This window comes from Moschus berezovskii, chromosome 8, assembly GCF_049115385.1.
Source record: "Moschus berezovskii isolate FMDL1 chromosome 8, NW_MosBer_1.0, whole genome shotgun sequence".
Lineage (NCBI taxonomy): Eukaryota > Metazoa > Chordata > Mammalia > Artiodactyla > Moschidae > Moschus > Moschus berezovskii.
The window spans coordinates 97,678,041-97,705,265 of NC_142467.1; the positions used below are offsets into that span (position 1 = coordinate 97,678,041).

The 27,225-nt window shown below is 45.9% G+C and overlaps 2 protein-coding genes and 1 non-coding gene across 4 annotated transcripts in view; all 3 read right to left on the reverse strand.

Annotated features, from left to right (window-relative positions):
• LDLR (low density lipoprotein receptor) overlaps positions 1–7,986 on the reverse strand; it is a 33,270-nt gene extending 25,284 nt beyond the window's left edge. The window contains exon 1 of one of the 2 annotated variants that reach the window (XM_055428879.2): positions 7,770–7,986. In XM_055428879.2, coding sequence (XP_055284854.2) covers positions 7,770–7,836 — 67 coding nt within the window. In that variant the 5' untranslated portion in view covers positions 7,837–7,986. The remainder of the gene's footprint in view (positions 1–7,769) is intronic. The other variant, XM_055428878.2, reaches the window with a different exon arrangement.
• A 4,632-nt stretch (positions 7,987–12,618) lies between these two features.
• LOC129559703 (U6 spliceosomal RNA) lies at positions 12,619–12,725 on the reverse strand. Its single transcript, XR_008686632.2, has one exon. It is a non-coding gene; the product is annotated as a U6 spliceosomal RNA (small nuclear RNA).
• A 5,799-nt stretch (positions 12,726–18,524) lies between these two features.
• LOC129558076 (uncharacterized) lies at positions 18,525–19,292 on the reverse strand. The gene has a single exon (XM_055428890.2). The coding sequence runs from the start codon at positions 19,275–19,277 to the stop codon at positions 18,540–18,542; it is 738 nt and encodes a 245-aa protein (XP_055284865.2). The 5' UTR covers positions 19,278–19,292; the 3' UTR covers positions 18,525–18,539.
• Positions 19,293–27,225: the final 7,933 nt, after the last annotated feature.

Sequence of the window (27,225 nt, forward strand, 5' to 3'; positions counted from 1 at the left end):
GGCTCAGATGGTAAAGAATATGCCTATAATGCACGAGACACAGGAGACTAGGGTTTGATCGCTGGGTCGGGAAGATCCCCTGGAGGAGGAAATGGCAACCGACTCCAGTATTCTTGCCTGAAGAATCCCATGGACAGAGGAGCCAAGTGGGCTACAGTCCATGGGGTCGAAAGAGTTGGACATGGCTGAGCACGCATGCATGCACATTCTCTTTAAACACTCATAAGTTTTTTAAAGATTTATTTATTTGCATATTGGCTGTGCTGAGTTTTCATTGCTATGTGAGGGTTTTCTCTAGTTGCAGTGAGCAGGGGCTATTCTCTAGCTGCAGTGTACAGGCTCTAGCATGTAGGTTCAGTAGATGTGATGCACTGGATTAGTTCCTCCGTGGCATGTGGGATCATCCTAGACCAGGGCTCCAACCAATGTCCCTTGGTTTGCAGGGTGGATTCTTAAACACTGGAGCACCAGGTAAGCTTGAGACCTTCAAGTTTTAACTGAGCACATTACCCAAGGGAGGATCTATAATTTCCCAGCTTCCTTTGCAGCCAGGTGTGGCCATGGGACCAAGTTTCAGTTACTGAGCTGTGAGTGAAAGTAAATGTGCAAACTTCATGACCTTAGAGGGTGGCACTGACAAGTTGATTCCTACTAGTGAGCATTTTGCCCCTCTTACCCTCAACATTCAAGATAAAAACAGACCTAATTAGATATGGTGGAAGGTCAAGCCATAAAAATAAGAATGATCAAAGGCACTCTTTGAAGTATGGCTCCCTGTGTCCAATTGCTAATCATCAGCCTTGCCCTTAACGCTTGGCAATAAAAAAGGATGAAATAATGCAATTTGCAGCAACATGGATAAACCTGGAGGTTATCATACTAAGTGAAGTAAGCCAGGCAGAGAAAGATGAATATTATACAATATCATTTATATGTGGAATATTAAAAAAAAAGATACAAATGAACTGATTTAAAACAGAAATTAGACCCACAGACATAGTGAACAGATTATAGTTATCAAAGAGGAAAGAAGTGAGGGACAGATAAATTAGGAGATTGAGATGGACACATACACGCTACTATATATAAAATAGAGAACCAACAAGGACCTACTGTGCAGCACAGGGAGCTGTATACTCAGTTATCTTGTAATAATGTGTAAGGAAAAAGAAACTGAAAAAGAATCAGATCACTGAAACTAACACAGCATTATAAATCAAATATACTATATATATATATATATATACACACGTTACTTCATATATAGAGATATAAAGGAAAAAAAAAGCACTTGCCCTCATTACATCATGATTTGAGATTTTTAACTATAGTAGGAAGCCATCCCAAATAACAAGGTATTTAAAAATGCTGTGTGGTTGATTTTTATCTCACCTTTTTAACATATCTGCTTTTCTGTATAATTACGGTTTCTAATGTACACCAGATGATAGCATAGGTATATGACAAATAATTATATTAAGGAGAACATGCTGGATCTGGTAAAAAAACATTTCACAACCTCAGATCCTAAAGCTCTGCAGTCCCTTCGGGTATAACGCCCCCTCCTGACTCCCTCCCTCTTTGCTTGGCTAACAGTTCAGCTTCGAAGCTAACCTTCCCCAAAACTGGGTTTAGCAGCCCGTGGGCTTCCCAGGTGGCATTGGTGGTAAAGAACCCACCTGCCAATGCAGGAGATGGTAAGAGTCACAGTTCGATCCCTGGGTCAGAAAGATCTCCCAGAGGAGGGCATGGCTACCCACTCCAGTTTTCTTGTCTGGAGAATCCCATGGACAGAAGAGCCTGGTAGGTACAGTCCATGGGGTCGCACAGAGTTGGACACCACTGGAAGTGATTTAGCACACACACATGCAAAAGCTCTTAAGACACCCATTTCTCACTCCTAACATACAAGATCAAAAGCATTTGTTTACCGAGTCCCCCAGCCTAGATTTAAACTCCTGGAGAGTAAGGAATGTCTTTTTCTTCCTTTCAGCGTGAAACCGTCAGAGCCCAAAGCCTGAGTCAAAACAAGATTCATTCGGCTGGTATACCCCAATGAGGGACAGGTCCATCATCTTACTGGGCAAAGATTTTGGAAAAGTGGAACTCTTCTAGTTCATCTCTTCAGAGGGCAACAGGGCAGAATCTGTCAAATTTTAAAGTGCAAAGTCCCTGGGACCCAGAAGAATTATTAACACAGATATATAACAATGTCAAGTTCAAAAAGGTCCAAAGCTTTTTTTTTCCCTACTGAGCAGTGTGGTTTGTGGGGTTTTAATTCCTCAACCAGGAATCAAGCTTCTACCCCATACAGTGGAAGCTCAGAGTCCTAACCACTGGACAGTCAGGGAATTCCCTGTCCGGTTTCTTTGCTCGAGTACATACTATTCATGTGCTGTTCTAGCTCAGGCACAACTAACCGATAATGATAGAAACTGGGCTTTCTGGTGGCAGAGATGTAAAGAATCTGCCTGCAATGCAGGAGACGAGGGTTTGATCCCTGGGTCAGGAAAATCCCCTGGAGAAGGAACTGGCAACCCACCCCAGTATTCTTGCCTGGAGAATCCCATGGAGAGAGGAGCCTGGTGGGTTACCGTTAATGGGGTCGAAAAGAGTCGGCACAACTGAGTAACTAACACTTTCACTTTTCCCAATGACAGAAATCAGATTAGTGGTGCCTCTGGTCTGTGTCTGACAGGTGAGTAAGCTGAAGAGAGCCAGGAACTTCCTGGGGGGAGAGAAGTCCTCTAGGTCCTAATGAGAGGTGGTTACACGGAAGTAGATGTCTATCACAACTCACTGAACTCTTATCTGTCGATTTTACAGTATGTCAATTGCACCTTTAATTCAAAGGAAACAAAGTCTGGGTCTTCAAAGCTCATTGTCCAGTGTTCCAGCCCAGAGGTACAGTCAGGTGAGGTTAGGAGAGAGAGGAGTGGAGGGGTGGAAGAGGCTATAGGTGATAAAGAGAGAAAAACACACAAGGAATGTTTAGAAGCATCAACAGAACTTGGTAACTGAACTTACAAAGAGACCAGGCTGGAGGTAACCCCAGTGGAGAGCTCAGGAGATTCAAATAAGCTGAGCTCGAGAATCTGCCGCTATCAGAACACAAACTGACAATGGATCCCCCAGCTACTGATCCAGACAGGACACGGCCCTCTGAGGTGCCTCTACAATATACCCCACGCCCACTGACTCACAGCTGAATCGTGATTATGCCTGAAAAAGGAAATGACTCACTTCTGGCTTCCCACATTGGGTGGGTAAAAAGCAATCGAAATTCCAGGACTCTCAGAAAAAAAAAGCAAAAAAAAAAAAAAGGAAGTTCAGGCCAGGGGCATTCTCTACAGAGGAGGATGATTCTGGAGGAGGAACTTCTGCCATCTGCTTTCCCAGCCAGGAGATGGCAGTTTCAATTATCCCTAATCCACTTTGCCCAAGGAACCATCTCACATGCAGAATGTGCTACTGGAAAGGCTAAAAATATTAAACCATCTTGAAAGTGCAAAAATGAAAGTGTTAGTCGCTCAGTCGTGTCTAACTGTTTTGTGACTCCATGAACTGTACCCCACCAGGCTCCTGTGTCCATGGGATTCTCCAGGCAGGAATACTGGAGGGGGTTGCCATTTCCTTCTCCAGGGGATCTTCCCGACCCAGGAATCAAACCCAGGTCTCCTGAATTACAGCCAGATTCTTGAAAGGCTAGAAACATTAAACCATCTTACAGCCCTTTAAATAGGGATAAAGAGGACCTTCTATGGTGGTCCTCTGCACTCTGCACTCCCAATGCAGGGGCGCTGGGTCTGATCCCTGGTTGGAGAACTAAGATCCCACATTCTGCAACTAAGCCCACGCGCCACAAATTAGAGAGCCCCCACCTCACAACAAAGATCCAGCACAGCCAAAAATAAAAATTACAATAACAACAAAAGTAAGAGAGAGAAAGAACAACCACACCCTTCCCTGGACACCAACGAGCCCTCCCCCGGGCAACAGTTAATCAAATATTTTCATGTCATAGATGGCTGAAGACCCTACCAACAAGAAGACCCCACTACTACATATTTCTGTCTGAACAGCTGTTCATTCCACAGCTGGCCATCAGCTGTAACGTCTGAATGAAAAGTGAGTGGATTTCACCATTACTGATAGCAGTCAGCTGGGAAATGTCTCGTGGCCTTGCTTATATGGCCGAGGATAAGCGACAGTGAGCACCCAGGAAAGCATCTTAAGACGGGTTGTCCCGGCAGTGGGCAACCGCGACCTGAGCGAGGAGTCAGAACTAGTCCTATTTCAAACACCACAGCCCAAAGAAACCACAGCTCTTTCTTATTTCCTCCCAGTTCCACAAGCAAGTTTTAGGTTTTGTATGTCAGTTTCAGTTGAATTTCAGCAAAAGCAAACCAGAGCGCCACATCCCGTAACTCCTCATCCTGGGGATGCCTAAAATTACATAAGCAACACACCCCCTCCCCCGCAAAAAAAGGAAAACAATCGAAACTCTAGCCCTAACTCTTCTGTCACGGGTGAGGAATCAGGAACAAGGTTATCGAAACAGAAAAGGAGAATATACATTTCTGCTTTTTCTCCAGCACACATATGAGGTGGTAAATGCTTTCAAGGTTTTCCTTCCGTGGATACTGAAGATAGTGGTTGTTCAGGAAAACCAAAATAATACATGGAGGGAATTCCCTGGAGGTTAGGATTCAGTGCTTTCACTGCCAGGGCCTGGGTTCAACTCCTGGCCAGGGAACTAAGATCCTACAAGTCGAGAGGCATGGACAAAATAATAATAATAAGTAAAAAATAAATACTTGGAATCATTTTCTTGAAAAAGAAATGGCCTGGGTCTTCTCTGGCAGTCCAGCGGTTGGGACCTCGCTTTCCAGTGTAAGGGATTCGGGTTCAATCCCTGGTTGGGAAGCTAAGATCCCACAGGCCTCAGGGCCAAAAAACCAAAACATAAAACAGAAGCAATATCTTAACAAATTAAATAAAGACTTTCAAATAAAGATGTTCCACACAAAAAAAATCTTTAAAAATAAAAGAGAAAAAAATGGCTGAAGCTAAGAGACTTACCAGAAAATGAATGAAAAATCCTTTTACCAGTGCTCTTTTCCACAAGAGGGACCACCAAGGTATTTTCCCCAGAGGTGATCTCCGCGGTAGTTTGTTGTCTGCTCCTTTGAGGGAGGGGTAGACAGTTTCTATCACTGTTCACTGCTGACTACTGCATGGTGTCTTAGCAACACATGATTACTTGCTAGACAGCAGAGCAGAGCGTGGATGCTGTTAACATACTGAATGTGGGACGTGAAAGGCAATCAAAGCACTGAGCAAAAAAGACATCTAGAATTGGGTCTTATTAGGGGAGGAACCCTACAGATATGAGCAGGAATGCCCTAGAAAGACAGAGTGAGGCAGATATTTCTCTTCAAGGTTTGCAGTCTCAGAATCATTCTCCCTATCTTCAGTGAGTGTTGCACTGAAAGATAAATATGCCTGACAATGACCAGTGAATCCCCCTGGGGCTTGTTGTTAAAGCAGTTGTCGTTCAGTCACTAAGTTGTGTCCGCCTCTTCCCGATCTCACAGACTGCAGGATGCCAGGCTCCTCTGATCTCTGCTATCTCCCGAAATTTGCTCAGATTCATGTCTGTTGAGTCAGTGATGCTATCTAACCATCTCATCCTCTGTTAAAGCAGACACAACTTAGTGGGAACACTCTACTTTCTGAGTTTGGGTGTGTCCCTGGCATATTTGATATCCCACACACAACTGTCAATTAATTGACTTTGATTTGGCTAAAGGAAAACAAGCAGGTAAGATTCCAATTACTACCATTCCCAAAGTAAACAGACAAGAAATTCCCACCTCCTCGGGGCAAACTGGAGTAGTCAGGACTGCTACAAATGTCTATCATCAAGTTAACACAGAGTAGATACTTAGTGGAATACACAGTAGAATACTGGAGTGGGTTGCCATGTCCTTCTCCAGGGATCTTCCGGACCCAGGGATCGAACCCAGGTCTCCCACACTGCAGGCAGATATTTAGTTACCTGCCCACTCATTCTCAGGAGTCTGGGGAACACACCCAGATTCAGAGCCTCCTTGAGAACCAAACTACATCAGATCCTCAAGCTGCCCAGTGAAAAAGGGAACTGAAGCAACATATCTTGCTCAATGTAACTTCACTGCCATTAATATCCTCTTAGGGAAGGAGTAGATCTGTGTGTGAAATACAGGCTCATCAACTGTCTCTTGACCAAGCCACCATCCCTCTGCTTAACACAACCCAATGGCCAAATTATTACAATAACCCTCTGCCATGTAGCTGAAATCCTTCCTTTCCTCCCAGAGGAAACTGTGATGTGTGTGTCACAGGTACCGATTCCAAGAGTTCAAAGTTCTCTGCTCAAAGCCACCCCTCCCCCCATTAAAAAAAAAGCTTCCTGCATCCTGTTCATGGTACAATTCCAATACTTTTCTAGTCCCAGCTAGTTGTTAAGTAGGAAAAGGACCATTTCTTTATTATCCAGGGCGAGGTCAAATGCCTCTCTCAGCCACTGGATAACTCAGGATATTGCACCAACTAGCCTGTTGCCCAAATCTAAAATTCAAACCCCCTAAAATGAAAGGTTGTCATGTTGTCATGAGAGCAGCTCAACTGAACTCATTTTAGCGCCTATAAACAAACAAGGCAACCCCAAAGGGGTTCATTCGGTCCCCAGCTCTCAGTCCCTGCCCAGGCATGGATGAAAGTCTCTGTTAAGTGCTCTTCACGTCCGATCCGGGAAGGACTGGAGTTTCTAGGCAACGTTTCAGACTGGGAAGGAACTGAGGCCTTGAAGGTGGCCTGGGGGTCACGTCTGGGAACTTGTTCCAGTCGGGCGGGGTCAGAGAAGCTCCCAAGGACAAAGTGGGTACGAAGGCATCACTGCAGATAGAGGAGGAAACAGGCCTTGCCCGAGCGGGGCTCAAGCGCTCGGCGGGCACCTCATCTACGCCTGCAGAGCTTCTCCAGGGGCCCGGGACTTGTCGCATCCTTTGTGACGGAAGCCCCTGACAACCCGAGGAATCGCCTTCGACATCCTCACGGAGATCTAGCTGAGGCGCGAGGCGTGCGCCAGCCCCGCCCCGCGCCGCTAGGGCCTCAGCAACCGCAGCCTCCCATTGGCCAGGGGGTGTGGCTCGAGGCTCGCCTGTTCGAATGGCGTCCAATGGGAGCTCGGGGGAGGGCCCACGGCGCTGAAGGCGGGGCTGGAGGAGGTGGCTAAGGGCGGAAGCTTGGTGCAGGTTGGACGAGTCCCGCTCCGCTTCCAGAGGCAGCAGCGCCCTTGGGAAGCACAAAGCCAACTTGACCGCCGCCGTAACCCATGAGGGTGAAACGATGTTGGGGAGCGCCCGTAGGGGCCTCCAGGCTGAGCAGCCGGTTTTCGGGTCCGTCTCACCCCTGGAATAACTCTGGGAGGGAGTACGTCTTCCTAACGCGCACCCGGCTCTAAGAAAAGGGGAGTGGTCCCCCACTGGGGGGAAACTTGTGGGGAAAGCCGCGTTGCGTTTCCCTCCCAGACCCCTCAGACACCTATCCCCCGAACCCTTTTCCCAGTCCAGCCATTGGGGAAGGACTTTGTGCCATTTTCCCACGTCTTCCATGGATTGAATGATTTTTCGTTTTCTCTCCCGCCGACCCCCCAAAATACCAAGGGGCTCCCCTAATTCAGGAGCTCACCCCTATCCCGTGCAGGCTTCTGGAGCCAGCCTTACCTGCAGCTTCCCCCGCAGCGATGAGCAGGGCGATGGCCCAGCGCAACCCCCAGCCCGCGAGCCTCATGATCCCAGCCTCCGCTTGTCACGCTCCGGCCCAGGCCGCTGTCAGCTTGCAGTGACCGCTCTGGAAATCCGGGCTTCGCGCGGCCCGGACGCGACTGCACGCGGGGCCCCAGTCATTTGCAGCATTTCTATGTGAGGTTTCCCGGAGAGGGAGGAGTTTGCAGTGGGGTGATTTTCAAATATCTTCACCTCACTGTGGGAGGAGGAGTTTGGAGAGGAGGAGTTTCAAACGGCCGATGTGACATGGGCTTCTTAACCCATGAAGCCCTGACTCAGATTCCAGTTCTTTCCAAAGCTAGTGCCGGACAGGCTGCAGGGTTTGTCGCAGGAAGAGTTGAGCCGCCCCTACGCCCGCCCTCGAAATGAAATCCCGCATCTCCTTTAAATTTCTCTCAAATTTTGATTGTTATGTTCTCTTTGGTGCCCAAAGAAGATTCGATCTGCCCTTCCAAATCGTCTAATTGGCCAATGACATCTCCCCTATGATTCAAAACCAAAAACTAGAGATGTTGGAAACTTACACCCCCACCCCTTTTCTTTACTTGTCTTCTCCTTTCTAGGAATTGTGTATAGATTTTAACTGTTTCCGTCATATATAGTTTTAGAGGGTTCTTCCAAATTGCCCCATAAAACAGTTACAAGTGATGCATTCAAATAAAATCATCACAAAAGTACAGGCAAAGACTGATTTTGTTTTGTGGGATCCAGCACTTGGATGAATTATGGGCCAAAATATCTCTGAAATCTACTGACCTCATACCTGGGGTCTGAACATAAATATTGATTTATCTTATTCAGAGAAAGGGTTGAACAAACAGAGTGGCCACTTCCTCTCCCCAAAGCCGAATCAAAACACACTAGAGATTTCAGAGCTGAACCTGAATGCCTAAACCCCCAAGAGCTGATGGTGAACAGCTTTTAAGAATCAGAGTGTCTCTTTGGTGGAGATTCATGAATTTGCCAGGGTCCCTAGCCAAAAAGTCCTCCTACAAAGGACCTGGCAGTTTGGAAGGGTTCTCTCCGGAATGAGCAGAGTTCCCTGAGAGAGGTTTTACAAACTGAGCTTGGCAGGCATACTAACCTCTCAGCAGGTTTTCGGAGAAACCCAGGAGAGAAGGCAGAAAAGAGGCAGAGAGGAGATAATTGAACTCTCAGAAAGAAAAACAGTGATTAATCCAGGAGAAGAAACTTATAGACAGTGTCTGGCAGTATAGAGCCCCAGCTTCTGAATCATACAGAATTTGGGCGAGTCACTTAGCTTTGCCAATTAAAAAAATGGGACATTAGGACTTCCCTGGTGGTCAAGTGGTTAGGACGCCATGTTTTCACTGCAGGAGTGGGTTCCATACCTGGTCGGGGAAGTAAAAATCCCATAAGCCTCAAGGCAGGGTGGGGGAAGGAGATAAAAACCAGGGAAAAAGTAATGCCTACTTCCTTTACTTGGCAGGTTCAGTGTCAGGGTCAAAAGGAAATCATGAATAATCTTACCTGCAGAAATTGACAAGGATGGGCAAGTTCTGGGAGTTACAACATTTATGAATGTGTCACCCTCCATTCCATTCCTTATTACATATTAACATATGCTCTTTTTTTCTCCCCCCCTCAAAATCAGGAGCACTAGGTTTGATTTCCCTTCTGAAAATTTACAAGACCTCACAGACTCAGTTTCTGTTGCGAGCCCAGCTTTCTCTGATCCATCTGGTGGTAGATGGCTTGTTCTGTCCCAACAGCCCTGGAAAGGGTTACTAGGAAGAGACTGTCTTTCAGAGAGGACTTAGCTTACTTAACATATGTTCAGAGCTAGTCGTATGGAGATATAGGGACAGGCCTGGAAAAGGGCTACAAAAACCCTGAAAAGAACATTCCTGGAGGGCTCAAGCCTGAGCAAGAATTCTGGGACGGTTTTACCCAGATCTCCCTTTGATCTGTCTGCAGAAATTTCAAGGTCCTTTCTGTTCCTGCCACATAAGCATATATTGCCCTGAGGATGGAGTCACACTGTTTAAATTTCTCTAATTAGAGCCTCCATATGCTCTTCTGTAACTTACTCATAGGGTTCTTATGAGGATTAAGTAAATTTATACATATATATGTATATATAAATGATTATATAAATGATTACTTATATAAATATATGTAGCACTGTTGTGTGTTTTATTTGTTTTTACTTTTGACTGTGCTCGGTCTTTTGCTATGTCTCTAGTTGCAGCAAACAGGGGTTGCTCCTCTTTGCAGTGCTCGGACTTTTTTTAAAAATTAATTTATCTTTTTATTGAAGGATAATTGCTGTACAGAATTTTGTTGTTTTCTGTCAAACCTCAGCATGAATCAGCCATAGGTATACATATATCCCCTCCCTTTTGAACCTCCCTCCCCATCCTACCCCTTTAGGTTGATACAGAGCCCCTGTTTGAGTTTCCTGAGCCATACAGCAAATTCCCATTGGCTATCTATTTTACATATGGTAATGTAAGTTTCCATGTTACTCTTCCCATACATCTCACCCTCTCCTCCCCCTCTCCCAATTTCCATAAGTCTATTCTCTATGTCTGTTTCTCCATTGCCTCCCTGTAAATAAGTTTTTCAGCACCATTTTTCTAGATTCTGTATATGTGCGTTAGAATATGATATTTATCTTTCTCTTTCTGACTCACTTCACTCTGTATAATAGGTTATAGGTTCACCCACCTCATCAGAACTGACTCAAATGTGTTCCTCTTTATGACTGAGTAATATTCCATTGTGTATGTATACCACAACTTCTTTATCCACTCATCTGTCGATGGACATCTAGGTTGCTTCCAGTTCTAGCTATTGTAAATAGTGCTGCAATGAACAATGGGATACATGTGTCTCTTTCAATTTTGGTTTCCTCAGGGTATATGCCTAGGAGTGGGATTGCTAGGTCATATGGTGGTTTTATTCCTAGTTTTTTAAGGAATCTCCATACTGTCTTCCATAGTGGCTGTATCAATTTACATTCCCACCAACAGTGTTCCCTTTTCTCCACACCCTCTCCAGCATTTATTGTTTGTAGACTTTTTGATGATGGCCATTCTGACTGGTGTGAGGTGATATCTCACTGTAGTTTTGATCTGTGTTTCTCTAATAAAGAGTGAAGTCAAGTGGGCCTTAGAAAGCATCACTACGAACAAAGCTAGTGGAGGTGATGGAATTGCAGTTGAGCTGTTTCAAATCCTGAAAGATGATTCTGTGAAAGTGCTGCACTCAGTATGCCAGCAAATTTGGAAAATTCAGCAGTGGCCACAGGACTGGAAAAGGTCAGTCTTCATTCCAATCCCAAAGAAAGGCAATGCCAAAGAATGCTCAAACTACCGCACAATTGCACTCATCTCACACGCTAGTAAAGTCATGCTCAAAATTCTCCAAGCCAGGCTTCAGCAATACGTGAACCGTGAACTTCCAGAGGTTCAAGCTGGTTTTAGAAAAGGCAGAGGAACCAGAGATCAAATCGCCAACATCTGCTGGATCATGGAAAAAGCAAGAGAGTTCCAGAAAAACATCTATTTCTGCTTTATTGACTATGCCAAAGCCTTTGACTGTGTGGATCACAATAAACTGGAAAATTCTGAAAGAGATGGGAATACCAGACCACCTGATCTGCCTCTCGAGAAACCTATATACGGGTCAGGAAGCAACAGTTAGAACTGGTCATGGAACAACAGACTGGTTCCAAATAGGAAAAGGAGTACGTCAAGGCTGTATATTGTCACCCTGCTTATTTAACTTATATGCAGAGTATATCATGAGGAACGCTGGGCTGGAAGAAGCACAAGCTGGAATCAAGATTGCCGGGAGAAATATCAATAACCTCAGATATACAGATGACACCACCCTTATGGCAGAAAGTGAAGAGGAACTAAAAAACCTCTTGATGAAACTGAAAGAGGAGACTGAAAAAGTTGGCTTAAAGCTCAACATTCAGAAAACTAAGATCATGGCATCTGGTCCCATCACTTCCTGGGAAATAGATGGGAAAACAGTGGAAAAAGTGTCAGACTTTATTTTTGGGGGCTCCAAAATCACTGCAGATGCTGATTGCAGCCATGACATTAAAAGATGCTTACTCCTTGGAAGGAAAGTTATGGCCAACCTAGATAGAATATTAAAAAGCAGAGACATTACTTTGCCAACCAAGGTCCGTCTAGTCAAGGCTATGGTTTTTCCAGTGGTCATGTGTGGATGTGGACTGTGAAGAAAGCTTAGCGCCGAAGAATTGATGCTTTTGAACTGTGGTGCTGGAGAAGACTCTTGAGAGTCCCTTGGACTGCAAGGAGATCCAACCAGTCCATTCTAAAGGAGATCAATCCTGGGTGTTCATTGGAAGGACTGATGCTAAAGCTGAAACTCCAATACTTTGGCCACCTCATGCGAAGAGTTAACTCACTGGAAAAGACTCTGATGCTGGGAGAGATTGGGGGCGGGAGGAGAAGGGGACAACAGAGAATGAGATAGCTGGATGGCATCACCGACTCGATGGACATGAGTTTGATTGCACTCCGGGAGTTGGTGATGGACGGGGAGGCCTGGCGTGCTGATTCATGGGGTCGCGGAGAGTCCGACACGACTGAGCTGAACTGACTGAATAGAGTGACGCGGAGCATCTCTTCATGTGTCTGTCAGCCATCTGTGTGTCTTCTTTGGAGAAATGCCTGTTTAGGTCTTTTACCCACTTTTTGATTGGCTTGTTTTTCTGGTATTGAGTTGTCTGAGCTGCTTGTATATTTTGGAAATTAGTCCTTTGTCAACTGTTTCATTTGCTAAAAATATGGAACGCTTCTCCAATTTGCATGTCATCCTTGTGCAGGGGCCATGCTAATCTTCTCTGTATTGTTCCAGTTTTAGTATATGTGCTGCCAAGGTGAGCACATGCTCGGACTTATTCGGTGGCGTCTCTTGTTGCAGAGCACAGGCTCTAGCAAGTCAGCTTCAGTAGTTGCAGTATGTGGGCTCAGTAGTTGCAGCTCCTGGGTGCTATAGCGTGGGCTTCAGTAGTTGTGGCTTATGGGCTTAGTTGCTCCGTGGCAGGCGGAATATTCTGAGACCAGGGATCTAACCCATGTCCCCAGCATTGTCCCATCCACTGTGCCATGAGGGAAGTCCTAAAGGATTATATAGATAATGATTTTCTATATAAATGATTACATATATGTGTCACATATATGTATCAGTTCAGTTCAGTTCAGTCGCTCAGTCGTGTCCAACTCTTTGCGACTCCATGGACTGCAGCATGCCAGGCCTCCCTGTCCATCAGCAGTTCCTGGAGTTTCCTCACACTCATGTCTATTGAGTCGGTAATGCCGTCCAACCATCTCATACATATATATATGTGTATGTATATATATATATATGTGCAATTGGGGACTTCCCTGGTAGCATTAGTGGCAATGAACCTGCTTGCCAATGCAGGAGACATAAGAGACATGGGTTCAATCCCAGGATCAGGAAGATCCCTTGAAGAAAGGCATGGCAACCCACTTGTTTTCTTGCCTGTAGAACCCCGTGAACAGAGGAGCCTGGCAGGCTACCGTCCATGGGGTTGTAGAGTTCGACACATATTGGAGCCATGCTTGTCTGGCACATAATGACCACAGTGTATCGGTTCCTTGTTTTGATTTTGCCTGTCTTTGCAATGACATCTTCTTTTTTTCATCGCTCTTCTCTTTAAGGGGAACTTTCTTCCTCACAGGCACTTAAAAACAAACCTTCCATGGAATCCACTTCATCTAAAAGTTCCTAGGCTTGCAAAATCATCTAAACCCAGGGCACGTGTTTTCCTTGTTCTGATGCCCTTTGTCCAGGTTTCCACCCCTCTAAGTCACCAGGAGGCTCAGACCAAAATAGGTCTCCACCCAAAAGAGTCTGGTCTTTTGGCTAAGGTGAGTCTTCATAGCTGCCTTTGAAACAGAACTCAGCAGTCAGACAGGGTGAGTAACCACATGTGCCTTGGTGCCTCCCAATGGGTGCGTTTAGAGACCAGACTTGATGCTGTAGCCATCAGTTTATCTCCATAAGATGCCTATAAGCCACATGAGGGCAGAGACAATATTGTATAGTATCTCTCGAGCCTAGCAGTCAGTCAGTTCAGTCTCTCAGTCGTGTCCGACTCTGTGACCCCATGTACCGCAGCACGCCAGGCCTCCCTGTCCATCACCAACTCCCGGAGTCCACCCAAACCCATGTCCATTGAGTCAGTGATGCCATCCAACCATCTTATCCTCTGTCATCCCCTTCTCCTCCTGCCCTCAATCTTTCCCAGCATCAGGGTCTTTTCCAATGAGTCAGCTCTTCGCATGAGGTGGCCAAAGTATTGGAGTTTCAGCTTCAACATCAGTCCTTCCAATGAACACCCAGGACTGATCTCCTTTAGGACGGACTAGTTGGATCTCCTTGCTGTCCAAGGGACTCTCAAGAGTCTTCTCCAACACCCCAGTTCAAAAGCATCAATTCTTTGGCTCTCAGCTTTCTTTATAGTCCAGCTCTCACATCCATACATGTAGTAAGGGCTAAATAGATAAGTGAAAATAAGTGATATTATTTTTGATGTGCCTGCCAACAGCATTATAGATGCCCTGCTTCTGAATTCCGCTATTGTTCTTGTTCAGTTGCTCAGTCATTGTCTGACTCTCTGAGACCCCATGGACTACAGCACACCAGGCTTCCCTGTTCTTCACCATCTCCCGGAGCTTGCTCAAACTCACATCCATTAAGTTGGTGATGCCATCCAACCATCTTGCCCTCTGTTGTCCCCTTCTCCTCCTGCATTCAATCTTTCCCAGCATCAGGGTCTTTTCCAATGAGTTGGCTCTTCGAATCAGGTGACCAAAGTATTGGAGCTTTAGTTTCAGCATCAGTCCTTCCAATGAATATTAAGGGTTGATTTCCTTTAGGATTGACTGGTTTGATGGAATTTTGATCATTCATAACTCAGATTTGTCCTGGACTGCCACTCCTTTCTTTCAAGAAGAACCACAGACTTGAAAGCAAACCCATATTGAGAACATGGGAAAAGCCCCAGATCCGTAGTTGGGGAGGTTCAAAACTGACCATGACACCACCTCATCGTCAAGGACTCCAGGAGAGAGAACAAGGCAGGATGTGTGTATAAACATGTATAATCCAAACCCATAGACTGATCCAGCACAGAGTGATCCCTAATGTCAACTATGAACTCTGGGTGATGAAGATACGTCAATGCAGGTTTATCAGTGGTGCCAGATACACCATTCTGGTGGGGATGGGGAGAGCGGGGGAGGCTGGCAGGCCAGGAGGTTATGGGGAAGGGCTGTTGGAAAATAGTGATTATAGACCTGCCACAAAACTTCAGTTTGTAAAAAATTTGCAGTGTCTGCAAAGCACGATAAGGTGAAGAATAGTGGATGTCCCTGGTGGTCCAGTGGCTAAGACTCCGTGCTCCCAATGCAGGGGATCTGGGTTCCATCCCTCGTCAGGGAACTAGATCCCACGTTCTGCAACTAAAACCTGAGGCAGTCAAATAACTAAATAAATATTAAAAAATAAGTGAAGCATAATAAAATGATGCATGACTGTATTACTTATTATGTGTGTGATTAAGAAGAAAGTGAAATAAACCAGTCACAAGAAGACAAATGCTGTATGATTCCACCTTCAGGAGGTCTCTGTGAAAGTCATTCAGTTGTGTCTAACTCTTTGAGAAGCCAAGAACTATACTGTCCATGGAATTCTCCAGGCCAGAATACTGGAGTGGGTAGCCTTTCCCTTCTCCAGGGGATCTTCCCAACCCAGGGATTGAACCCAGTTCTCCCACATTGCAGGCAGATTCTTTACCAGCTGAGCCACCAGGGAAGCCCTCAGGAGGTCTCTAGAAGGAGTCAAATTTCTATAGAGGAGAAAGTAAGATGATGGTTTCTAGGGGCTGAAGGAGCAGGACTGGGGAGTTATTTTTTAGTAGGGAGACGATTTAAGTCTGGGAAGATGGAAATATTTTGGAGATGCATGGTGGTGCTGGTTGAAAATGTGATGCCCTTGAATGGTGCACTTAAAATGATGAAGATGGCAAATTTTATGTTATGTGTCTTTTTTTTTTAATCTTTTGGTCGCACTGCAGAGCATGTGGAATCTTAATTCCCCAGCCACAGATTGAACCCACATTCCCTGAACCCACGTTAACCACTGGACCACCAAGGAAGTCTCTGTTAAGTGTTTTTTGCCATGCTTAAACATTTAAAGAGAAAGAAAAAAAAATAGGAAGAAAGGGAGGAGGGAGGGGAAAAAGGGAGGAAGGGGAAAAAAGAAAAGAAAGAAAAAAATAAAAAAAGAGATAAAGAAAGAAGGATAGAAAGCGGGGATGGAAGGAAGAGAAAGAAAAAAGAAAGAAAGAGGGAAGAGACTTGCCAAAAGCTGCTGCAAGCCACACGTGTAACCTCGGTTCCCTTAGCCTCTGACGTCAGCCACGGCCTCAGAGTCAATGTCAAGGGCAACACAGCCTCTTAGATCTTTCAGGCCACTCTCACCCCACTGCCAGGAATCTATGAGAATTCAGGAAGAAAAAACCCATCAGAAATCCCTACAGATGCCTGTTCTTCCAATTCAGCATCTTAGGACGCACAGCCACCCTGCTGCCCTGCCCTGAATCTGGGCTCTGTCCTCCTCAGTTGAATAGATGGCAACTCTTCCTCTTGGGTCAGGGGGAGAAGTTACCTGACTACAGGTGCACTGGCCACAGTGAGCTGCCTGCAAATAGAGCACTCTCCTTTTGTGTCTTTCCTTTTTACTTAAAAATTTAATTCATTAATACTTATGCTAAAATGCACATAATATAAAATGTACCATCTTAACCATCTGAAATGTGCAGTTTAGAGATTTCCCTGGAGCTCCAGTGGTTAAGACTCTGCACTTCCACTGCAGGAGATGTGGGTTTGATCCCTGGTTGGAAAACTAAGATTCCACATGTGGGAAAAAAAAAAGGAAATGTGCATTTCAGTGACATAAAGTACATTCACATGGTTGTCCAACCGTCACCATTATCCATCTCCAAGACCCTTTCATCTTGCAAAACTGAAACTCTGTCCCCACTAAACACTAACTCCCCATCCTCCCTCCCCCAGCCCCTGGCACCCATCATTCCATTTCCTGTCTCTATGAAATTGACTCCTTTAGGGACCTAATATGGACTTTACAGATGGCTCAGTAGTAAAGAATCCGACTGCCAATGCAAGAGACGCAGATTCGATCCTTGGGTTGGGAAGATCCACTGGAGAAGGAAATGGCAACCCACTCCAGTATTCTTGCCTGGAACATTCCAAGGACAGAGGAGCCTGTTGGGTTTTACAGTCCATGGGGTTGCAAAGAGTCGGATGTGACTGAGTTCACACACACACACACACACACACACGGACCTAATATAAGTGGAGGCATCCAGTATTTGTCTTTTTGTGACTGGTTTATTTCAGTGAGCGTGCTAACCTCAGGGCTCATCCATACTATAGCATGTGTCTGAATTGCCTTCCTTTTAAGGCTGAGTGATATTGCTGGGTATACATACACCACGTTTTGTTCATTCATCCACTGATGGACACTTGGGTTGCCTTTTATGGCTGTAGTGAATCATGTTACTATGAACACGGGTGTGCAAATCTCTTTTGAGTCCCTACTTTCAATTCTTTTGGGTGTATATGTACCTCGAAGTCAGATGCTGGATCATATAATGATTCTATTTTTAATTGTTTGAGGAACCTCCATGCTATTTTCCACAGCAGCTGCACCATTTTACATTTCTTTTCTTTTATTTATAGAATCTCAATCCTGTTTCAGGCTATAATGTGCCCAGTTAAAATTATTTCCCAGAATCCCTTGCTGCTAGTGATAGTCCCAAGACCAATGAAGCAGATGGAAATTTCTGCTGTGGTGAAAATACAATTCTATTTTATTTTATATTATTTTGATCATATTTTAATTCAATTTTTTTAACAACATTTTAAGGATTTATTTCTGTTGCTCGTTAAAAAAAAAATAACCAACGTGTTTCATTCATACTCCTTTAGGACATTCTCTTATTATTCTCACAGTGTTCTATTTATCATTAGCATGACATTCTCACCAGATTCCAACAACACTGTTAAGACTAAATAAAAGCATACCTTTCAGACAATCGGGGACTTCTGACATGAACTTCTGTTTTCAAAAGCTATTTTGCCCAAGCATAGGTACATTTAATCATATTTCAAACACTATACCAGACACTTAGTAGTTAGAAATATGAATATGTAATAGGAATATATATTATATATATCACATCATATATATATATGCTGATACACACCCCTCTGCTTTGACTTTCTAATTTTAAACAAGACTCAGTTCTCCATAGGAAATAGAAAACATTTTTTTGGTTCTCATTATGCATCTGTCCAAACAAGAGAACCTGCTATTGCAAAAACGAGTGCTGAACTGATTATAAACATTGATCCATACACACAGATGTAATTTTACCATAAAAGCGGTTTGGGGATTAATTAATTATTCCATATATAAGAGGAAAATGCAGGCAAGGCCAACCTTTCAACTGATTCATGTTCAATTCTGCAGAATTCTTCAGAAAGCAATCATTTTCAACCCTACTATCTGAAGGTATGACCGTCTTATATTTCCTGACACGGGCTGCTTTCCTAGAATTCAGCCCAGGTTCTTCCCCACGTAAGTTTAATTCTCATTCAGGACCCTCTTTAGTTGGTTAGTTAGGCGGCGGTTTTGCTCAAGTTGCTGGTAGAGCTGCTCTTCCAAGTCATCAATACGTTTCTCCAATTCAGTTACTGACCTCTCCGCCAACTCAGTCCGAGACTCAGCCTCCTTCAGCTTGTCAGAAAGGACCTTGATCTCTTCCTCGTATTTGTCTTCCTTCTGCGAGTACTTATCCTCTGCAGCCATTAATGCTTTCAAGGTCTGATCCATCATTCTTAATTGTTCTTCCAGCTGTCGAACTTGGCCTTCTGAAAGCTCAGCCCGCTCCTCTGCACGCTCCAGGTCACTCTCAGTGATGACCAGCTTACGGGCCACCTCTTCATACTTGCGGTCAGCATCCTCAGCGATGTGCTTGGCCTCTTTCAGCTGGATCTCCTGAATCTCCATTTTCTCCTCCTGCTTTTGGGCTCGGCTCTCAATGACTTTCACGCCTCTCTCACTCTCATCTGCTGCCTTTTCGGCCTCCTCCAGCTTCTGCAGAGCTGTTGCCAGACGCTCCTGGGCACGATCCAGCTCTTCCTCAACCAACTGGATGCGTCTGTTCAGAGAAGCTACGTTGGCTTCAGCGGTCTCCCTCAGCTTCCTCTCGTAGTCCAGTTCGCGCTGCAGGCTGCCCGCGCGCTCCTCCGCGGCGGCCGCCTGCTCCTGCAGACTCCGAATCTTCCTCCGCACCGCCTCCAGCAAGCTGCTCCCCGCCATCGCGCCGGGCGGCGGCGGCCGGCCAGCGCGCGGGCAGCGGTGAGAGAGGCGGTGCGGCGCTCCTGCTGCTGCTGCTGCGGCACTCCGACCGCCCGCCCGCCCCGCCCAGGCTGCAGCGCGCGACGGCGGCCTCAATTTTTTTTTAAATTTTATTTGAAAACTTTAGTTGCTTTGGCTGTGGAGCATGTGGGATCTTAGTTCCCTGACCAGGGATGAACCCACTCCCCTTGCTTTGAAAACCCATAGTCTCAAAGACTGGACTACCAGGGAAGTCCTAAAATTCAATACTTTTTTTTTTTAATGTTTACTTATTTATTTTTTGGCTGAGCTGGGACTTCGTTTCTGCTCAGGCATTCGGGATCTCATTGTGGCACGCGGAATCTTTTAGTTTTGGTATAGTGGAACTAGTTCCCTGACCAGGGATCGAACTCCTGCCCTCTGCATTGGGAGCATGGCGTCTTAGCCACAGCACCACCAGAGAAGTCTGTAAATTCGTTGTTCATTTACAGTATGCAGCTGAAGTTGATGCTAACTGATATAAACAGATCCAAGTAAAAATACCACCTGCCCTCCAGGGCGGAGAAGGCAATGGCGAGCCACTCCAGTACTATTGCCTAGAAAATCCCATGGATGGAGGAAGGCGCCTGGTAGGCTGTAGTCCATGGGGTCGCTAAGGGTCGGACACGACTGAGCGACTTCACTTTCACTTTTCACTTTCACACATTGGAGAAGGAAATGGCAACCCACTCCAGTGTTCTTGCCTGGAGAATCCCGGGGACGGGGGAGCCTGGTGGGCTTCCGTCTATGGGGTCACACAGAGTCGGACACGACTGAAGTGACTTAGCAGCAGCAGTAGCAGCAGCCCTCCAGGGACCTTCTTTTTTTTTTTTTAAGATTTATTTGTTCATTCGTTATTTATTTATTTTTGGTTGCACTGGGCCTTCGTTGCTGTGCACGAGCTCTCTCTAGGCTGGGTAAGCAGGGTACTCTTCATTGAGGTGCTTGGGCTTCTCATCGCCTCGGTTTCTCTTGTGGCTCTGAGGCTCTATCGCGATGGCTCAGTAGTTGGGGTGCATGGAGTTAGTTATTCCAAGGCAGGTGGGATCTTTCTGGATCAGGGACTGAACCCATGTCCCCTTCTTAGCAGGTGGATTCTTTACCACTGAGCCACCAGGGAAGCCCAGGGACCTTCTGACCAAGTGTTTTACCCTTGCTCTGATTTTGTGGGTTGTGAGTGGAGAACCACCCATTCTGAGCACAAACCTCAGTTCCGCCACTTCCTGGGTGACCTTGGTGCATTGATCGCCTCAGGCATCAAATGGATGTGAGGATGATTCTTGCTTATTGAGATTAGTACCTGCATCACAGGAGAAAATGGCATTAGCTGCTATTGTTCCTGACCAAGGTTCTTCACCATCTCCAATCAGTAGAAATTAAAAGTGTTAGTCGTGGGTTGTCATTCTCTTTTCCAGGGGATCTTTCCGACTCAGGAATCGAGCCCCGGTTTCCTGCATTGCAGGCAGATTCTTTACCATCTGAGCCATCAGGGAAGCCCAGAAATTGACTAGAGGCCAGAAAAGAAAGTCAGACAAGGCTTCACTGTGGCCCCTGCTGCAGCTGGGGGGAGTGAGAACAAGCAACAGGTTCCCTTGCTTGTTCTTCATATGGGGTGAGGCTAGGGGTATGACCAGGGGTTGGGTCAGAAGGGTGGCTTAGGTGTTTTGTCCACCCCTCTGGTGGTTTTGAGTACAGAGGGCATTCGCACTACCCTGCTTTTGATCTCAACACCCTGATTTTTAAGGAGTGTTTCATTTATTTTTGGCTGTGCTGGGTCTTTGTTGCTTCAAGCAGGCTTTCTCTAGTTGCAGTGAGCTGGGGGGCTACTATCTAGTTGAGATGTGCAGAATTCTGCACAGTTATTTTTAGTCCCATATGGTTTCTTTGTATTTTATTTCTGGAGGAGAGGTGTGTTGAGGTGGAAGCCTTGCAGAACTGCAGCAAAGTGTCCCACATGCCAACCTGTGTCAGCATTATTGTTACTATTGTTATCACTGTTACTGTGGCAAAGCCAGCTCACTCCCTGGGTGGCCAGCTGTCCTCTCTTGGCATTCGAGTCCTCCCAGTCCCATCTTGTGCATGTGTGTGTGCGTGCTAAATCGCTTCAGTCATGTCTGACTCTTCGTGACCCCGTGGACTGTGCCCACGAGGCTCCTCTGTCCATGGGATTTTCAAGGCCAGAATACCGGACTTGGTTGCTGTGCTCTCCTCCAGGGATCTTGCCGACACAGGGATGGAACCTGTGTCTCTTATGTCTCCTGCATTGGCAGGCAGGTTTTTTACCACTTGTGCCAAGTGGGAAGCCTATCTCTAAGTGAGTGCCATGGGCTCTGCCTTTGTTTATTCTGTTCCTTCTACCAGAAATGCCTTTCCTTCTACTCTCCTCATCCAACCGTTTTGGGCATTTGGGGAATCTTGTCTGCCCATCAGCCATTCGCCCTACTTCTGGTAACAGGAGGGAGGGAGGGACCACTCTTCCCTAATTCTGAGTCCATGCATTTTTGGGCAAGGAATAGCCTGGAAACAGCAAGAGATTGGCCATGTGACCTGGGCCTGACCAGTTAGAATAATAAATTACCCCCAACTTCAGAGATTGACTCAAGAATGGACCTGTGACTCAAACCAGGGTAAAAGGAACTTGCTTCCTGTTGGGGTAGCTGAGTTGGGGAGGATGGAGCAATGGGGAAGTCATCCTGGATGACACCATTAGGGGAAGGTTTGCTGAGGGGAAGGCCCCAGAGAGGCAAGAACAAGACATGGAGACTTGACCTCATAGCTAGAGCTAAGCACCTAGATACAGCCATGCCTGAAGGCACCCTATGGAATTTTCAGCTATAGGAACCAATGTATTCCCTCCTTTTTAAGCCTAAGTATAGTGGCTTTACAATGTTGTGTTAATTTCTGCTGTACAGTAAAGTTATTCTGATATTATTCAGTCACTCAGTCATGTCAGACTCTTTGTGATCCCATGGACGGCAGCTCACCAGACTTCCCTGTGCTTCACCATCTCCCAGAGTTTGCTCAAACTCATGTCCATTGACTCGGTGATGCCATCCAACCATCTCATCCTCTAAAGTCCCCTTCTTCTCCTGCCTTCAGTCTTTTCCAGCATCAGAATCTTTTCCAATGAGTAGGCTCTTCGCATCAAATGGCCAAAGTATTGGAGCTTCAACTTCAGCACAGTCCTTCCAATGAATATTCAGGGTTGATTTCCTTTAGAACTGACTGGTTTGGATCTCCTTGCTGTCCAAAGGTCTCCAGAGTCTTCTCCAATATCACAATTGGAAAGCGTCAGTTCTTCAGCACTCAGCCTTCTTTTGGTCCAACTCACATATCTGTACATGACTACTGGAAAAACCCTAGCTTTGATTACATGAACCTTTGTTGGCAAAGTGATGTCTCTGCTTTTTAACACACTGTCTAGTCTTGTCATAGCTTTCCTTCCAAGGAGCAAGTGTCGTATAATTTCATGGCTGCAGTCACCATCGGGTACCCTCCCTTCCTTTTGTCTGTTCAACATGTGAACTCCTTTCCTGCATTTGGAGATCTACCTCCCACCTCCAACTTTAGAAATTCCCAAGACCAGATATGCACTTTCCCATCATCCTTTGAACAAGAATGGGAGTATATGACCTGGACTCAGCCAATCATAGCCTCACACCCAGCAATTTGACTCCAGGGCAGGACTGTGGCTCCAATACCCACTGTCTTTGATTCTAAAACAACCCAAGCTGGTTTGAGGCATTTGCAAGCAGGAACTCTACTTGATAAAACATCTATTAGACTAACAGTGAATGAAATAACCCATATCTGGGGCTAGAAAAAACACTGATGTCACCTCTGCAAATTCTCAACCTCAGGATCTCCAACTTAGACCATTCCTCTGAAGTTGGTCTAAATTCCATCTGTTTTCATCACTTAGATGATAGGGTTGTTTGTTATAGCAGCGTATAACCAGCCTGTCATGACTGATACAATTATTCCTCCTCTTCAGTTCAGTTCAGTTCGGTTCAATTGCTCAGTCATGTCCAACTCTTTGCGACCCCATGAATCACAGCACGCCAGGCCTCCCTGTCCATCACCAACTCCCGGAGTTCACTCAAACTCGTGTCCATCGAGTCGGTAATGCCATCCAGCCATCTCATTCTCTGTCGTCCCCGTCTCCTCCCACCCCCAATCCCTCTCAGCATCAGAGTCTTTTCCAGTGAGTCAACTCATCGCATGAGGTAGCAAAAGTATTGGAGTTTCAGCTTTAGCATCAGTCCTTTCAATGAACACCCAGGATTGATCTCCTTTAGAATGGACTGGTTGGATCTCCTTGCCTTAGCTTGAAATAATGATAGATTTAAAATATGTCACAAAAATAGTACACAGGTGTCCCTTGGATATTCTCCCCAACTTTGCTCAGTGATGGGTAACATCTACATCACTACTTTATTAAGCCAGGAAATTGATCTCAGGACAGTGCAATTGTAATAGACTTAACTCTGATTTTATCAACCAATAAAAATGAGCAGCCTGTATCCCCTCTTTTTTTCATATATAAGCCCTTTTTCATGTCCCTGTTATGATGCTTAATGACTTTTCAGTATCTTCCAGGGGAACCTTAGCAGGTGTCACCAGTGCCTCATTGTTGTGCCCTTTCATTTCCACCAAAAACACGGAAATGATACCTGTACATGTATTAATACCTCTGTACCCCTAATGATTTCCTTAAAAGAAATTCCTGAGGAAAGTGTCTAAACATATTTACGTCATTTTGTCAAATTGCTTTTTTTTTTTGCCACGCTGTGTGACGTGTGGGATCTTAGTTCCCTGACCAGGGATTGAACCCACACTCCTGCTGTGGAAGCGTGGAGTCTTAACAAGTGGACTGCTAGGGAAGCTCCTCACATTGTTTTTTAGAAAGCCACATCCAGGCACCTGTCATAGTCTGAGGACAGGTTGGAAAAGAATTTCCAGACACAGAGTGTTTCAGAAAAGAGTGTTTATGAAAAATAAAGAGCAGAGATAAGGAATAAAAATAAAAAATAAAGAGCAAAGATAAGGCACTGCTTATCTTTCAGGGCAACCTCCTGAAAGACCAGGAAGAGGTGACACTTTTCATAGGTTAGGAGCCAATTTTGATAGCCTCAAGACAAAGAAAATTCCTGCTGGAAGAGTGGCCTTGGGTGACTGGTTAGGGTGGGTGTTTTTACCTCATATGGGGTCATTGAGCGCTGTGGGGTCAGGGGGGCTCTTGGCAGTGGTCACAGTGGGGCTCAGTTGCTTCCAGAGATGACCTTGGTTCTGGCTCCACATCAGTGGCCTTGGTACAAGGTCTCACATCTGTGACCTTGGTACGGACTTCACAGCTCAGACCGGGATATGCGGGCCCGCCTTGCCAACATTCCGTTATCACTTAACAAATCTTTAATAATTTGCAAAGACCCTGATGCTGGGAAAGATTGAAGGCAGGAGGAGAAGGGGATGACAGAGGATGAGATGGCTGGATGGCATCACCAACTCAGTGGACATGGGTTTGGGTGGACTCTGGGAGTTGGTGATGGACAGGGAGGTCTGCCGTGCTCTGATTCATGGGGTCTCAAAGAGTCGGATACGACTGAGCGACTGAACTGAACTGAACTGAAGCCAAACAAAAATAAAGATTTCACCCTTGTTTTAATTTGCCTTTCAGTTCAGTTCAGTTCAGTCGCTCAGTCGTGTCCAACTCTCCGCGATCCCATGAACCACAGCACGCCAGGCCTCCCTGTCTAATCTGCCTTTACTTGGTGGTTGAGTTACTTTGTTTTTTCATGTATGTGCGTGCACGCTTGGTTGCCTGGAGTCTTTGAGACTCCAGGGGCTGTAGCCCACTGTAGCCCAGGCACCTCTGTCCGTGGGATTTCCCAGGCAAGAATAATGGTTGCCATTTCCTCCTCCAGGGGATCTTCCCAACCCAGGGATAGAACCCAAGTCTCCTGCATCTCCTGCATTGCAGGCGGATTCTTTTACTGCTGAGCCACCAGGGAAGCCCTTTCCCCCCCCACATACACACACTCGTATTTCTTTTTGGTCATTCTTCTGTGAGCCTTTTGCAGAAAAACAGCAAATAGAAAGCAAACAAGCCAGCGTTCTTTCTCATCCCCCTCCTGTTAGTGACTTATCAACAAGCTTTCACGGGCGTCTTGAGAATATGTTTTGGAAACAGACATTCCGAGGATTCTTGATGGGAGGGCCGACATACTTCCTCCCCCAGATTGTCAACAAAATGTGAGAAAGAGCAGGAAGGTGACATTTGAGATGAGGCTCAGGGGAAGGAGACATGACGGGAAGAGGGATGCACATGTGCAAACACCTGTAAGTGTGCAGTGTGAAATTTCAGTGAGGCTGAGGTGTAGGAAGATTTGTCAGGCTCAGATGATCAGGGCCCTCTGTGCACTCAGGAGTTGGAGTTTAGAAGTCTCTGGCCATGTGGGCAAAAGTCCTGGTGGGAAGTGAGGGTGGGGAAGCAGGGAGGAGAGGACCACAGTGGTGCAGACCAGAGACGGCAGGGGTGGACCAGGCAGAGGCCAAGGATGGAGAAGAGGTGGGTGGACTGAATATGCTTTGAAGGAAAATGGGCTGACCTGGGGACAGGCAGGATGGAGGAGGCTGAGGGAAAGGGGTGAGAGTGACTTAGATTTCCTGGGGCCATTGGAGCCACCTAAGAGATGGGGAAACGCAGCAGCATCAGGCGGGAATGTAATGAGCTGGGCTTTGGGCACCTTGTCAGTATTAATGCTCCAGAAGATACAAATGGCCTCACTGAAGCAGAAATCTTTGCAACCATGACATAAACTGAAACCAACTATTCTAGTGAATTAAGCATCGGTGAGGAATCAAGAAATGGTTCTTAAAAGGGACACGTGGGGACTTCCTTTGGCAATCCAGTGGCTTAATAAACAAACAGCCATAAAAGGATATGTGTCTAGAAACTCATGAGCTTGGAGAAACTCCCAACTCCATCTTGTCCCCTGCCTCCAGCTGTTCAGGATATAGTGTGTTTGGGGTATATCCTGACAAATATTTCTCTAAATGTCTATGTGGCAGTGACATGGTCCAGAACAAATATATGCGATCCTGTGTATGTGCCCAGAAAAGGCATCTTGCTGGACATTTCATTTGCAGCTTGCTTTTCGAGCCTTAGCATTGTTCTAAAGATCTTTCCATGTTAGCTTTCTGTTTTATTTTTGGCTGTGCTGGGTTTGTTCTTGTGCGAGGGTTTCTCTAGTTGAAGTGAGTGGGGGCTATGCTCTCGTTGCGATGCGGTGGCTTCTCATTGCTATAGCTTCTGTTGTTGCAGAGCACGGGGCTCTCGAATTCGGGCTCAGTAGTTGTGCTCGGGCTTAGTTGCCCCACAGCCTATGGAATCTTCCTAGAAAAGGGATCAAACCTGTGTCCCTGCATTGCCAGGCAGGCTCTTAACCCCTTGACCTCCAGGGAAGTCCTTTCCACGTTAGCTTAATTAGACCCATGTCATGTGAAAAATTGTTTTAGGATGTTCCAGTTGCTATCACTGTGTAGAAAAACCATAATCCCACAGCTTAGTGGCTTAAAATAACATTCAGTTTATTCTCTTTCGTGGTTTCTTTGTGTCAGGAAAATGGGAAGGGCTCATCCGGGTGGGTGCCCACAGCTGGGGGTTTGGCCAGTGGTCTCTTGCCCCTCATGTGGGCTTGGTGGTCTCTTGGCATGGGCTTATTTGTGCTTTCTCACAACGTGGTGGCTTCGAGGCATTTAGGCTGTTCCATGGCAGATGATGGCTTCAAGAGGGAGTACCCCAACAAGCTGTGGTGCTTTGTATGACCCCTTCTTAGCAGGCTGTGTCACTTCTACTGCACTCCACTGCTTATCAGAGTCCCAAGCCAAA

What these genes read in the sequence shown, in the direction of transcription:
- LOC129558076 (XM_055428890.2), bottom strand. Translation starts at nt 19,277, where the DNA reads ATGGCGGGGAGCAGCTTGCTGGAGGCGGTGCGGAGGAAGATTCGGAGT.